General features: G+C 45.8%; 1 protein-coding gene across 1 annotated transcript in view; it reads left to right on the plus strand.

Moving 5' to 3' along the window:
* Positions 1-14,986, plus strand: part of LOC144134648 (DNA-directed RNA polymerase II subunit RPB7-like) — a 59,660-nt gene that overhangs the window by 33,349 nt on the left and 11,325 nt on the right. The window contains exon 6 of the mRNA XM_077667512.1: positions 8,997-9,068. Coding sequence (XP_077523638.1) covers positions 8,997-9,068 — 72 coding nt within the window. The remainder of the gene's footprint in view (positions 1-8,996; positions 9,069-14,986) is intronic.

Raw genomic sequence — 14,986 nt, forward strand, 5'->3', positions numbered from 1 at the left:
AAGGCCGAACGTATTCTCTATAGCCACTCTTTGCTGGCTATGGTACTTGTTAAACTTCTTTTTCCACGAAGGAAAGCTTGATTCATTGTTCCTGTAGGGTGTCAATAACCACGGTAGAAGCGGGTACGCCGAGTCGCCCAGTATGTAATTGTCCCCGCATTTACTGGTGGCTTCCGCGAAGAAGGGACTCTCCTTCAGCACGTGGGCATCTTGCGCAGAGCCGGGAAATCCGATGAACACATGCAGGAACTTGTTCTGGTCATTGCAGATCCCCTGCAGTATTATCGACGGCCACTTCTTCCTATTGATATAGGAAGCAGTGGAGTCTTCAGGCTTGGCAATCTCGATATGGCTGCCATCAATGCAGCCAACAGTATTTCGGGGACCTTTCCCACCACTCTTAGAGAGAAAGCGTGCCTTGCTGCGGGCCAGCTCTGCTTTGTCTGGCCGAGTGATCACTTCGTAGCTGATGTCCATGAGAAAGTCCAGCACCCTCCGAAGGCACAACACAACAGAAGACTCGGTCACGTCAAATCGGTCGGCCACAGAATTCATGCTGCTTTGATTCCCGATATAGCTAAGGGCAATCAAAATTGTCCCTTTGGCAGAAATTTTCCGCCGTCCGCTCACAGCCTTCGGATACGAGGAAGAGTGCCTGAAGCGCTCGCACACGAGGTCACAAGTCTCTCGAGACAACCTAAAGAGCTTTTTAAACTCAAAGTCGAAGTATCTGGACGTCACATTTTGGAAGTAGCCATTGACGCGGTTGCGGTCTGCACGTAGTAACTTGCATGCTGCAAGGGCAAACGCAGCTTCCAGCTCGGCGTCGAACTCGTCGTCGCTCTCGTCGTCCTCTACAATTTCCATCGCTAACAGAACAATGTCGGCCACGTTTTTCCGCGATTCACACAAGACGCGCACTTCACTCTCGTCGTCTTTGACTATTTCCATGCCTAACTGAACGTCAGCCATGTTCCTCCATGATTCACTCACTAAAATCACTGATTTAATCGGGCAGTTGAAGGGCCGATGGGTACAAGCAAAAACCAACAACGGCGCACGGCTAGCATGGCAAGAGCGGCAGACAAGGCTTGCACTTGAGCACTCGATTCGGCCGCGCCACGAAGAGCGCCAGTGTCGCGCTGCACTGGCACCGCCAGATCTGGCGCTGCACTAGCACGGCGCTTTTGTGAACTAGTGCAAGAAGTGCAGCCAAATCGAGGAGACCTGTTATTGAAGCGCTGCCAAGCGCATCGTGAACGGCCGTGAAAGCGCGTCGCGGACGCGCGCCGTCAACAGACACATCGCCAGTGCCGTCGCTGGCTCCGCTCCCGAGCAAAAACGAAGAAAACGCAGTCGACGCTGCAGTTGACGCAGCCTCTTCAGAACGAAGGTCAAAGTGTGGTTGGCGCATTGCCAACCGCGTTGTGAACAACCGCGAAGCGCGTCGCGGACCCGCGCCGTGGACGACGGCACACCTCTAGTACCGTAGCCGGCTCAGTTCCCGGGCAAAAACGATGTGCAGCTCGAGTTACGCCAGCTGCGTATGCATCGATTCTGGAATTATGACCGATAGCGACGTGGTGGAAACTAATGCCCGTGAATGAGTGATACTTCGTTTTGAATTAACGCTAGTGACGACGCGAAAGACGAGCATTTCGTCGCGTCTGTTTCTGAGGCCTCACCATGAGGCAAAAGTTACCCGTGGGCATCATTATGATGGCAAAAAGGCGGCAGAGAGATGAAATGTATCCTGATTATGCGCCTGGTGCATTACTCTGAGTTTGAAGTTGTTCCTGTGGCATTAAGATGGTTGGATACGTTCTTTGTCGTTTTCTCAAAACACCAATTTTGACACATTTGCAATAGTGCAGGGATGATATCTCTGGTTTTGGGTGGCCCAGCTTCATAATTCTTTTTTTTGTTGGAAAGGTGAACTCATAGAGAGTGAAATAATACTAAATCAAGACCAGTTGCCAATCAACATAATTTTAAAACAATACATTTCGTCTGAGCCGCCATATTGAATTTTCCCTGGTAAAGTTTAATGTGCTGTAACTTCTGCTCAATTGGGCCTCAAACATTCATATTACCTTATTTCACACAATGGACATTCTAGAGCATGCCTGTATTAAGGTGGCTAGAGTGGACAGGTGTGAAAAGCGGGCAGGGGAGCATGGCCCCGCAGCACGTCGATGCCGTGTGGCGGCGCTGACGGCTGCGGCGCGGTAAGGCGCACAGCCCAAATGAGCGCATCGCGTACGCTAAATTTTTACCACTGAGGCAAAAATGAGCCCGTTTCGCTTACCGCGAGTTTTCTGCTTGTGTCAATGAATGAATCTTTACCATAAAAAATGTTTCGTGAACTCGCATCATTATTCCCGTGAAATATGCTGCTTTAGAAGCGCAGTTTGCATTGCGCAGCTGGGCTGAAGCGCGTATTGTGCGTGCTCATTTTTGTGAGCGACGCTGTAGTGGAAGGTTTCGGAATGATTTCAACCACCTGGGTTTCTTTAACGTGCACTGACTCTGTGCGTTGCGGCGCCGCTATGAAACGCAGCCACTACGGCGAGAAGAGCACGTTGTAACGCGTGCCGTAGGACCTCGCAACTGCAGTCGCATCCACTGAAAGTGCCCCCAATAATAATAATAATAATAATATTAATAATAATAATAATAATAATAATAATAATAATAATAATAATTGGTTTTTGGGGAAAGGAAATGGCGCAGTATCTGTCTCATATATCGTTGTAAACCGGAACCGCATGGAAGGGAAGGGATAAAGGAGGGATTGAAAGAAGAAAGGACGAATATGTACCGTAGTGGAGGGCTCCGGAATAATTTCGACCACCTGGGGATCTTTAACGTGCACTGACATCGCACAGCACACGGGCGCCTTAGCGTTTTGCCTCCATAAAAACGCAGCCGCCGCGGTAGGGTTCGAACCCGGGAACTCCGGATCAGTAGCCGATCGCCGCCCCAACACAAACCAGTTTTTTGTCGCCGCTTGCGAGCCTGTATCATGTATGCCATCTTGACGCTCATATAAGCTGTAAGCATTCTCCGACGATTCTAGACAAGAGCACAGACCTTTGGGCTAGTTGGTGCATTGCAGTCATGTACAAGCGCAGAACAAACAGGGAAAAAGAAGGATGGTACACCACGAGCGCTTACTTCCAACTAAAGATTTACTGACAAACAAGCACATTACATACAACCTTGCTGCATGACGTCAAACTGACAGCACTGCCGACATCAAGTGGCTGCACCCAAAAACATTTTTTCTTTTTTTTGTTTGTCTGTAAATCTTTAGTTGGAAGTAATCGCTCGTGGTGTCCCATCCTTCTTTGTCCCTGTTTGTTCTGCGCTTGTACATGACTGAATCTAGACAGTGAAGCAACACATCTCTCCATGAAATTGTTGATTTACAACTGAAGGCCCCATTTCAACAAGCAGCAAACCAGAATTGGCTCCCATCTGGGACCAGCAGACCCCAGCTCAAAAGTAGAAAGCTTCCTTCTTTGACCAGTAGATCCAAGCAAAACACCATTGAGTGCCCTACAGTGATCATTTCAACCAGCAGGAAACCAGATCTACGCCTTCCTTCTGGAACTAGATGAAACCATTAGAAAGCAGAATCCTATTAACAAATTTTCACCTGGGGGGGGGGGGGGGGGGACTTTTGCAGAATTTGATCTACAACACACAAGGTGTCAGTGTTTTCCGTTTCTTCTCACTATCCTTATACCCTTAAGCAAGAACTGAATCCTTGTGAGGCAATAAAAACGTACACCAGATGCTGTCAGCACAACAGAATGCTCAGAACAACCAATTTTTGGCACATCACCAGCTTCGGCATGCAAGAGCGTTCGGCTGAACGCAAGTTTGTTGTCCAGGATGTTGACAAGATCGTAAAATGAGACTGACGAATGTAAATGTCCCCCAAGGTCCAACTCGTTAGCTGCCTCAGCTTGAAAGTTTTTTGGGTATGTTGCCTTTATCACAGAGACATGCTGTTCTGCTGGGACTCCGAAAGTTTCTTTTTTTTCGAGTGGTGGGCAGGTCTTCGGGTTTTTAGTTGTTTGTCTGTTTATTCCATCTTTTATTTAAATGTTTCATTATTTTATTTAGTTTTTGTTAATATTATCATATTTCACTGTTCAAAAGTATATTTGTAATGCATATAAAACCTGAATTGAAATGGGCAACTTTACATATATATAAAGATGTACAGATAAGGAGTGATTGACTGCATTAAAAAAGTTTGTTCATACTTCTTCAAGGCTAGAACAGAACTCAGTCAATTAAACATTTTCACTGGGACATGATTGGTTTAGGTTGCTGATATTACACGTTTTAAGGCTGGGTATGAAGCGAACAAGCTCAGCCTCACTGTGATTTACATTTATAACGTCCTGAAATTGAAGTGTTTTTTAGAAATCTGATCTGACCCTGGTGAAAATCTCCAACTGGAAATGCAGCTGGGATTAAATGGGAGCAATGGGTTTCAGTGGGGATTAATTGGTCCCAGTTGGAAACTAACTGGTCCCCACTGGAACGGAGATGGAAATCAACTGGTCCCCATTGGAATGTAAACAGAGACCAACTGGTCCCCACTGGAAATTGGAGGAAAGCAGTTGGGCCCAGAGGGCTGAGTGCAAGTTGGAGACTGGGGGGAGGGGGGGGGGCTGCCTCCTCTGGAAAAATGCTGGGGGCAACCCCCCCCCCCCCTCCTGTTCCGGAGTCCCTGGAGCTTCTGCGGGCTTCACAATGAGTTGTCAAAGCACCCTTCTTAGTTACATAGCCTGCAATGTAATATATCAGCCGCACATCGCTGTGTCGCTCAGCATAGCTGTGATGGCCTACAGCCACTTCCACTTCTTCCGCAGCCACTTTTGCTGTTGAAGGCATCTCGCCCTCGCATAAAAAAACGCTGCTATAGACACTCCAATACAGGCGACGAAACGAACTGAACTGACTAAAACTGCAACGGCGTGTGCAAGGCCGACGCGGCTGAGCTTACTGCGCCGCTAGCTGCAGCGCCGCATTCCCCCTGGTGGCATCAGTGCGCAGAGGGGTCCCGTGCGGCCGAGGGAAAGCGCCGCGATCTTCGCACCTCCCCAGTCTAGCCACACTACCTGTATGCTAAACTTCACTGTGGCCTTTACTGTTCCATGAATATCTATCAAGAAATAAGAAAAATAGTTCTAAGAGGGGTGTCCCTCTTAATATAATTGAAGTGCTTTGTTTGCATAGTGTGGCTTTTCTAGCAAAATAGGGCTGCGTATGTAGCTTAAATTTCGGTAATGGGTGATCAGTATGCTGAAATTTGTTTGGCGCTTCGGTTATCTCCAAACTTTGTTGAGCCGTAATTCTTTTTCTCCGCTGTTGTAGCACAGTATTGCTGAACCCAAAGTTCTAAAGTTCTAGATGTACTGCCGATCACAACAGGTGCAATTCGATGGAGGTGAAATGCATAAACATCCATGTGTTGTGGGAGGTTAGCGCATGTTAAGGAACCCCATGTGGTCAAAATCGACCCAGAGCCCTTTACGACGGCAACTCTCGTTGATCAGGTGCAGCTTAGTGACTTGGGACGCATGTACTACACTTGACACAGTTCGTGAACAGCTTTAGCTTCGGCTACATCTTGAATCAACCTCCTTACTCAAGGTGTTGTGCTTTGCTGAATAGCAACAATTTATGTGCCAGTACTGCACAGCAGTTTGATCATTCAATCTGGGTTGTGAGACCAGAAAGCAGTAATTGACTTATTTTTTGGAGATAATTGGGGCGTACACAATGTTCGAGATTTTCACCGCACACCTCAGAGAACCATATACATATTCCTGTACATGACAGGCGCCACCGTAACGTTTTGCCTCATTGTGAACAAGGCTCCCGTGTGGGAGCCGAAACGTCATTTCATCTTAATTTTTGGTCGGTGCGACTCACTAGTATCACATATTCCTGATATATCACACTCTATAGAGCGCGAAGGTTTGATTTCCAGGTTGTGAGTGGGCATCGCTGCCACTATCGAGTTGACTTTTTGCAATCATGGAATGCACCATTGTTTATTCGGTGTGCATATGGGTTGGCTTGGATAGGCGTGACAATTTAAGTGCTGCGTTGCTGCCACTGGAGGAAACAGGGTATGCTATTCTTCATGAAGCATTGTGCACCATGGTCCTTTAAAGCAGCAGCAATGCAAGAAACACAGCCTATGAAGCCAAGTGCTTGCTCATGCTGATAATGTGATAGTGGAGGCATCCATTGTGGCTCAGATGCTGCCACAGAGACTGGGGAGGAGGGGGTTGCTGTCAGAGTCTCCCAATTTGTGAATTTTGCCTGTCTTGGTCGTCCCAGCCATAGTTGCGCTGGAAATACTCTATTCTTGCGTCGCACAGCATGCATCTGCTGAGATTGCAAAAAATATTTGCCTGTAGAAAGTGGGTGGAGGGGGGGGGGGGGTCCATGCACTGTGGCACGTTAGGGCAGAACTACCATGTGTGATGGTCAGGGGCGTTGGCACTCGGTTGGTGAGAACATGGTGGCGGGGTTGAATCCCAGCCACGGCAGCAGCACTTCGATGGAGGCGAAAAACAAAGGGGTCCCATGTGCTGTGCAACGTCAGCGTACGTTAAGGAACCCGAGGTGGTCTGAGTTAATCCGGAGCCTTCCACATGCCATCCCTCATAGCTCATGGGCAGATTTAAGACGTTAAACATTAATAAAGAACGTCAGTAAAGGGATTTCTTGAAGTTCATGGATTTTTTGTTCGGTTTGATTAGGGGCTGTGATGAGAATGTGCACTGCTTTGGACTTGTGTTATATTCAAACGAAAATTGTTTGAGCCTATGCTAGATTGCATAGCATGAAGTGCTTGCAGAAAATGGCTTTGGACTACCTTGAGCTTGGCGCATGATGGCCCTAGCTGCCTATGTGCCATAAAACCGAACACAACACAAACATGCCTTGGATTAACCATGTGCTTGGCGCATGATACTCTGATGTGAAGCAAGTTCAAAATTTGTAATATCCAGCAATATTCTTTTTTACACTGTTACAAGGAGGCTGTTATGGCATGTGTCTCATGCTACATATGTTCACCATGTGGATAGACTGGATGTCTTAAATGTGATAGTATTCTCGGGGCTCAACAGTATTGGCAAGCACTGCTCTGTCAACATTTATCATGATCTCTCACTTCCAATTCTTCTAGTATGCTCACAGCATAGCAGACTTCTGTATCTAATTGCACTGCATGAATTGCTTTTGCTTAGTGCTGTGGGCAGTTATTAGTGCAGATAGTAGCACGGTAAGGTGTTATAGTAGTTATAGAAAGTACATGCAGTCACCTACCGATTTTTCGGACTCGAAGGGACCCGAAAAATGATCCGAATAATCGAACAGTCCGAAAAATCCATGGAGTACAAAAATCAGTTTATTCAGACTAAATTGGCTTAAAAATGTCACTGATTTTACCTTGTGGCAAATTTCTCTTGTTGGCGATGATTTGCGCCTGTATTTGCGCCAAGGTTGTGCTTTCACTGTACACGCTAGACAGCAAGGTCACCGCATATAGTTGAAATACTTCCCGCGCTTGTTTGACGGACCCAGCGGGGCCATGTTGTCCACAATCTGAGTGTGCATCACACCGCTCGTTAACCACAAGCAAAGATAAGGCACTTTTCTTTCAAAGTGGCGGAACCGCCGGACGCAATCACAAAACGGCGAACAGATGTAACTTCGTAAGGACTGAGCGCCACTCGGCCAACGCGGTCAGAGAAACCCAAGTGACGAAACGGCGAATGGCGAACGTATGAGACCTGCCACGGTGGCTCAGTGGATAGGGCGCTTGGCTACTGCTCCGGAGCACCCGGGTTGGAACCCGACCGAGGTGGGCGCGTTTCGATAGAGGAGAAACGCAAAGGCGCCCATGTTCTGTGTGATGTCAGTGCATGTTAAAGATCCCCAGGTGGTCTAAATTATTCCGGAGCCCTCTATTACGGCACCTCTTTTTTTCCTTTCTTCTCTCACTTCCTCCTTTATCCTTTCCTACCGAGATGTGAGATAGCTCCTGCACAATTTCCTTCCCAACAACCAATTTTCAGCGCATGGGACAAGCGATAACTGCCCGCGACAAGGCGACAAAAGCAAGTTGGCGGCGATGACAATCCGGCTGCCACCTCGAAGGGTCAGAGATCTCAGGGGCCTCTACTGGCAACAATGAGGTACCGAAAGTGTGTCAAGCCAAGCCAACTGCAGCATAAATCCACCTCAATCCAAGATGGTGCCTTTTGCGCCGCTAAAAAGCCGATAAGATGGCCGACTTTGGCCCGCAGGCGACTGAAATTAGTCCGAAAAATTGAACTTTCAGACTTTTTAGGTCCGAAATATCTGTCGTGAATATGTATGCGCATCTATGGGGAGACTGACGGTGCCTCATCGGGGTCTGAAATATCCTACAAGTCCGAATTACCCGTCGGCTACTGTAATATGCATCTATGTACAGTGCAGTCCACTTAAAAAGATACTGAGAAAATGGAAAATCCGATCCTTATAACCGATTATTGTTATATCTGGACGGGCCAAAGAGCTCCCTGCTCCTTACGGAGGTCATCGCTTTCACAGCTCTCCGCCCCGCCACAGTTTTTGAAACGGCGAGATTCATTGTTGTCATAAGTGCCCGCAGCACCGAATATTAGAAGTGGCAAGATTGTCAGTAATGTGGACAGATCACTCAAGCACATCTGCAGCATGCAGAACTTCTTTCACGTGCTGCATATTTGTTGCACATTTCAACCTTGTGATGTTCTTTGCTTTCAAGATGCATTTCCTTATCCTTTACTCTCTTTTTCAACCCCTCCCTGGTCCTCTCTGCTGCTTTTCACTCTGGTTTACTCTAGGACTGGAGTCCTGGATAGGAGACTTTTTTCTTCAACATCAAACCTTTGTATTGACTTACGTTTTGCTCTTCCTGCTTTCATGACATCATCATCCAGCAAGATGACGAGATCAGGCTGAAGATTGTGGGCACTCGGGTCGATGCATCATGCATCGTGAGTACTCTATCGATTTGCCTCGCTCGGTGCTTAGTCATTCACGTTTTACACATTTTTAAGATTACACATTTGAGGGCAGATGTGCCATGGACCTCAGTATAGCTGGAGGTGAACTAGGCTAGCGGTGCAGTCCTGTCATCTCATCAAGTCTCTTATTGCTCCAACTCTGATAAAAGAAAAAACGGACAAGAGGTACTTTAGTCAATTCTATTATGGCTCCAGCAAAGTAAGCTGTATGAGATTTTGGTAAACCTTCCAGTTGTGTTCTATATTTTTTCTTTGTTTTTTACATGCCATGAAGTTCAAGTAGAGATGTGTAGTAACGTCTGGTAGCTCCATCAGCGCTCACGTGGACTACTGTGAGTGACATATAATCATAAGAAGTTATTTTGACATCGTTATCAGCCGCGGCTACATTCATGAAAGGACAATGTCATCTCCCTCTGAACTCTATTCACAGCCTATTTGACTTTCTGTCACCCCTGCTACGTTTGCCTTCCCTTGGAATCCACTCTGTTACCCTCAAGCAGGGGTTCCCAAAATTTTGCCTCAGCAGCTTACAGTGTGTGCCAAGAAACCCCCCCCCCCCACCTCCCTGCATTGCGTTGTGTCAGTGCTTCGGTTGGTGTTGCTAGTGATTGGACACTTCGTGGTTTCAAAATGTCAGTTTTTTATGAGCAAGTGTTTCTTTTCTTGAATCACTTTTTTTTAAATGCCTATTTCTCACCCAAGCTGAGACCTAAGAATGGAGAAAATCACAGTCACAAGACAAATGCCCCACGGCATTTGCATGCTCGATCTGCTGGGCTGCGCACAGAATTATGTTGTGGTGTGCCAAGAGCTTGCTGATGGCAAAAGCTTGCCCTGCCGCCACCACACTTAAAAGCCACGCTTAAATGTTTCGGCAGATAGGGTGGTTGGAATAAATACGCACTTTTTTTGTCTTGGCTTCGCTCGGCTAGCTTGGAGGTGCGGCCCACTCTTTCAGTTGCCACACGCACATGCTGTGCTATCTGCTGGCTAGGAACAGAAGTGAAAATGCAGGCTGATTATGATGAGGCTGACCAGAGGTTTAGTATTGGGAAATGAGAGGTGTAGTATTGCCGCTGCCAGTGCTGTGCCCTGTCTGGCTGGTCCAACATGCGAGATACTTTAGCGTTTCAAAGTTACGGTATAGTAAAAACGAGTTTTAACAAGCAACACTGTCATCTGCACGGGGCCGCAAGAAGTGTACCAGAAAATGGGGACTGGCCAGTGTGGGTGCTCGCAGAACCCGAAAAAGCAGCCCGCAGAACTCAGTTTGGAAACCCCTGTCCTAAAGGACCATCAGGTCTGTGTTTTTCACATTGCATTATCCCACCCAAATCTATTTCCTCCTCTTGTGATTTAATAAATGAGGGTGTTATTCCCTAACCCACTCTGGTATCTTGCTTTTTCTTAAAGTTACCCTCATCATTTGCCCTTTCCGTATCTCACAGTGCAGTCGGCAGTTTAGTTTTAAGCCTTTCGTTTCACATTTAGGTTTTAGCTCTGTACATGCGTACTGGCTTGATGCAGCTGTTCAATACTTTTCTTTTGAGAAACACTGGTAAGTTGCTGTTCACAGCCTGAGAGTACGTACCATATGCACTCCAATCTAATATAGTTCACGTTCTAATTTCTCTATGTTGTTTTGGAACTGCGGTTACTTCTTGGTCTAGAAAGAACCACTTGCTTACTACTTCTTTTACCTCCTGTCATGAACTGTTGTTCCGACCCCACATCGTCGATCATTATTTGTCTTCTTCATATGTTAGCTATAGAGGCTTGCTGTTCTACTTAAGCGTTCAGGTGCTGAATCAGGTGTTGAAATTCCTCCGCAGAGTTACTTAACCAGACCAAACCAAAGATTACTAAGGTGTTCTTTTTTAGACCGTAAAATGTCATTGGCTCGACCCCTGCAAATTTGGCCAGCAGATTTGAACTGCCGTCATGATCCTGGCTAGCACTCACGTGTGTCTGTGCTGCTGAGCATCCATTAATTCAGATGCAGCAGTGCTCACACTGGTTAATTCAGGCGGGCCTCAGACAGAGGGTGTGTTGGTGCTGCAGGCAATCATCAAAATATCACTGAGGTGACAGTTTGGGCTAGTTGATGTAGCATAACAATGCGCGGACTTGGTGGACTTGGTGGCACCGTCTCGGGACACATGTTCATGCACGTCTTCTTTATTGCGCAGATTGCGTGGTGGCAACTCGGTATTAGCCTCGGATCAACCGCGCATGCCTCGCCGGGAAGTAAGCAGTCGCCAATGGCTGTCACCTTGCGGCCATCCCAAGGAAATTTCCGGGACCTACTGAGCACGGACGCAGCTCAGGAATGCGGCTATCAACTACCAAAGCCAGTGACGTCAGCAGACCCACTTCCACCCCAGGATATAAAAGCGGGTCTTCATGCCGAGCCCTTCAGTGGACTTGGTGGCACCGTCTCGGGACACATGTTCATGCACGTCTTCTTTATTGCACAGATTGCGTGGTGGCAACTCGGTATTAGCCTCGGATCAACCGCGCATGCCTCGCCGGGAAGTAAGCAGTCGCCAATGGCTGTCACCTTGCGGCCATCCCAAGGAAATTTTCGGGACCTACTGAGCACGGACGCAGCTCAGGAATGCGGCTATCAACTACCAAAGCCAGTGACGTCAGCAGACCCACTTCCACCCCAGGATATAAAAGCGGGTCTTCATGCCGAGCCCTTCAGTGGACTTGGTGGCACCGTCTCGGGACACATGTTCATGCACGTCTTCTTTATTGCACAGGTTGGTGACAAGTATTTCGTATATTCTGTTCGAGATGATGATATCACCCTGACGGTGCTACCGAGTCCACGATTTCTTGCTGGTTTGGTGTGTGAATGCTGTGATGTTATAAGACAGTTACTGCTAATGTAAGGAGATGTAGAACTTAATCCAGGACCGCACTTTGACTCAGAAAATGATGAAGGCACGAACACTGACTTACTGAAGAAGATACTAAAAGAACAAGGTAAAACAAATAAGACATTGAAGGATTTGGCTTCTAACTTGAAGCAAGTGGAAAAAACAGTAGCCGGTATACAAACAAGAATAACGTCCATTGAGGATGAGCTATCTCGATTCAGACAATGCGAACAAAAAATATCGGAATGTGAAAGTTGTTGCAAAAGCATGAACGAACAATTGCATGAACTCGTTAATAAAGTGGATGATATGGAGAATAAAAGTCGCCGAAATAACTTAGTAATTTATGGCGTTACTGAAGACTCAGACGAGGAAGCGAGAACACTAGAAAACAAAATAAAAGAAGGTATATTCAAGGATACACTCGACCTTGAAGTTAAATCTATTGAAAGAATCCATAGGATTAGCAATCGTTACGGTCAGCGCCCACGCCCAATCATTCTTCGACTTTTCGATTACAGAGAAAAAAACAAAATTCTTTCTTGCTGTAACAAACTCAAGGGCACACCGATATCAATATCAGAAGATTTCTCAAAAAGAATAAGGGACATCCGATCTAACTTGTGGCGTTCAGCGGCAATTGAACGGGCAAACGGTACAAAAGCCTCACTATCATTTGATAAACTAAGACTGAACGGACGTATTTACACGTGGGATCCCGATAAACGCACCAGATAGAAATAACAAGAAACGTTGCACCTACCTTAAGTGATTCCCACAACTCGTCATCGGCACAGGGTAGCACGAAAGAACGCAGAAAGAAATGACAAGGTAACAAGACGCAACGGATATCGGCGCCGCTTTCGATATTGTGCCTGAATGCTCGAAGTCTCATTAATAAAATTGATAAATTAGAAGAGATAATCATACTGTATAGTCCAGATATTATAATAATTACCGAAACATGGCTACATGCCCAAATACATGATACTGAAATTTCGCCTGCCTCATATTCATTGATACGCACAGATCGTGATAGCCGAGGAGGCGGCGTAGCTATTATGATAAAAAGCAGTTTAAAATTTCAAGAAGAGCCTGGAATAGCTAACCATGAAAGTGCTTGGTGCACAATTCAGTTTGATAATACATCATTGTTGATAGGTGCTATTTACAGACACCCTGGAGCGCATGAGGAATACCTTTTGAAAGTGCATGATTACCTACACAGCAAAATTAATAACCGTACAAAGCTGTTGTTAACTGGGGATTTTAATCTAGCTGGGATAGATTGGAATAAGTTAACTATCGGCAACAGAGATGCAAAAAACTGTGAGCACCTGTTTGACATAATGTTTAGTTTTTCTTTATCACAGATTGTTAATGAACCTACGCGTGTCCAGGGGAATGCCTGTTCAGTACTTGATCTTGCTTTGGTATCGCAGTTGATAACACCACCATTACGCGTTGAAGAAGGGATTTCAGATCATAAGATGCTGGTTCTAACATTTTTTACTCTGCGTATGAGCGCTGGGTGTAAGACTAAACCATCTCGAATAGCTTTCAAGGACTATAGCCGAGCTAATGATGAGAGTGTTATTGACTACTTAGAGGAAACCTTGGATGGTTGCTCAGCTGAATCCTGTGGAGGCGTTAATGGCCTTTGGATAAAACTAAAAGAGGCTATAATGCATTGCGAAAATAATTTCATACCTACAAAATTCAAAAGAACCGAGCGGAAAACACCGTGGATTACGCGGAGCATAATTCACCTAAAACGAAAACTAAGAAGGCGTCGAAGAAAAAGGATAAGTTCTGCGGAGATAATAGAGCTCGCATGCAAATTGAAATTAGAAATAAAAGCTGCAAAAGACGACTTCTTTTCAAATAAGTTAACAAATTTTATAAGGAATCAACCGCAAAAGTTTTGGCGCTACTTGTGGAAGCCAGAAGGCGTGAGCAGTAAAATAGAAGTGGCAGGTTTGGTCATAGAAGACAAGCGCGTTGTAGCAAATACATTTAACACCTATTTCCAATCCGTCTTCACGCGCTGGCCAATATCGAGTGCACCCGTGACAGCCGTTGACACCCGGATGGGCGGAGTTGTGATAAGAGAGTCGGGCATTTTAAACTTACTTTTGGAAATAGACACCAAGAAGGCGCCGGGGCCCGATAATATATCAAATGTATTTTTGAAACGATACGCGCAGCAGCTGTCTCCCTTTTTGCAAATTATATTTTCTGAATCGCTGAGTACAGCCTCTCTTCCCAATGATTGGCTATGTGCCAAAGTAATACCCATTCATAAAGAAGGCAATAAATTACACGTGGAAACATATAGACCAATATCACTAACCAATTGCTGCTGTAAACTAATGGAACACATAGTAAGTAAAGCCGTCATGACATACTTACAAGAAAATAACATATTATATCCTAAGCAACACGGTTTTAGAAAAGGCTTGTCAACTATAACACAATTATTAGAAATAACACATGATTTCGCATCAATAATAAACTCCAAATTCCAAGCTGATGCTATTTTTATTGATTTCTCGAAGGCTTATGATCGCGTCGTGCACTGTAAACTAATCGAGAAAATAAAGTCTATCGGAATTGAACACAATGTAGTAGAATGGATAGCAGCCTATCTGTGAAACCGAACTCAGTATGTTACTATAAATAATTATGACTCGGACCAACTCGAAGTTTATTCAGGGGTACCACAGGGGTCCGTATTGGGGCCAGTATTGTTTCTAATATACGTTAGCGACATCGCCGATTGGGCAGAAAATGGAGTAAAATTGCGGCTATTCGCCGATGACTTGGTAATTTATACAAGTGTACAAGGAATCGAGGACCAGCTTAGACTAAATACTACACTAAGCAATATAGCCCGCTGGTGTGACATGTGGGGAATGGAAATTAATCTTAAGAAAACACAGTATATGACCGTAACTCATAGAAAGTCGATCTTTAGGTTAAATTATACATTAATGGGCA

This window comes from Amblyomma americanum, chromosome 5, assembly GCF_052857255.1.
Source record: "Amblyomma americanum isolate KBUSLIRL-KWMA chromosome 5, ASM5285725v1, whole genome shotgun sequence".
Lineage (NCBI taxonomy): Eukaryota > Metazoa > Arthropoda > Arachnida > Ixodida > Ixodidae > Amblyomma > Amblyomma americanum.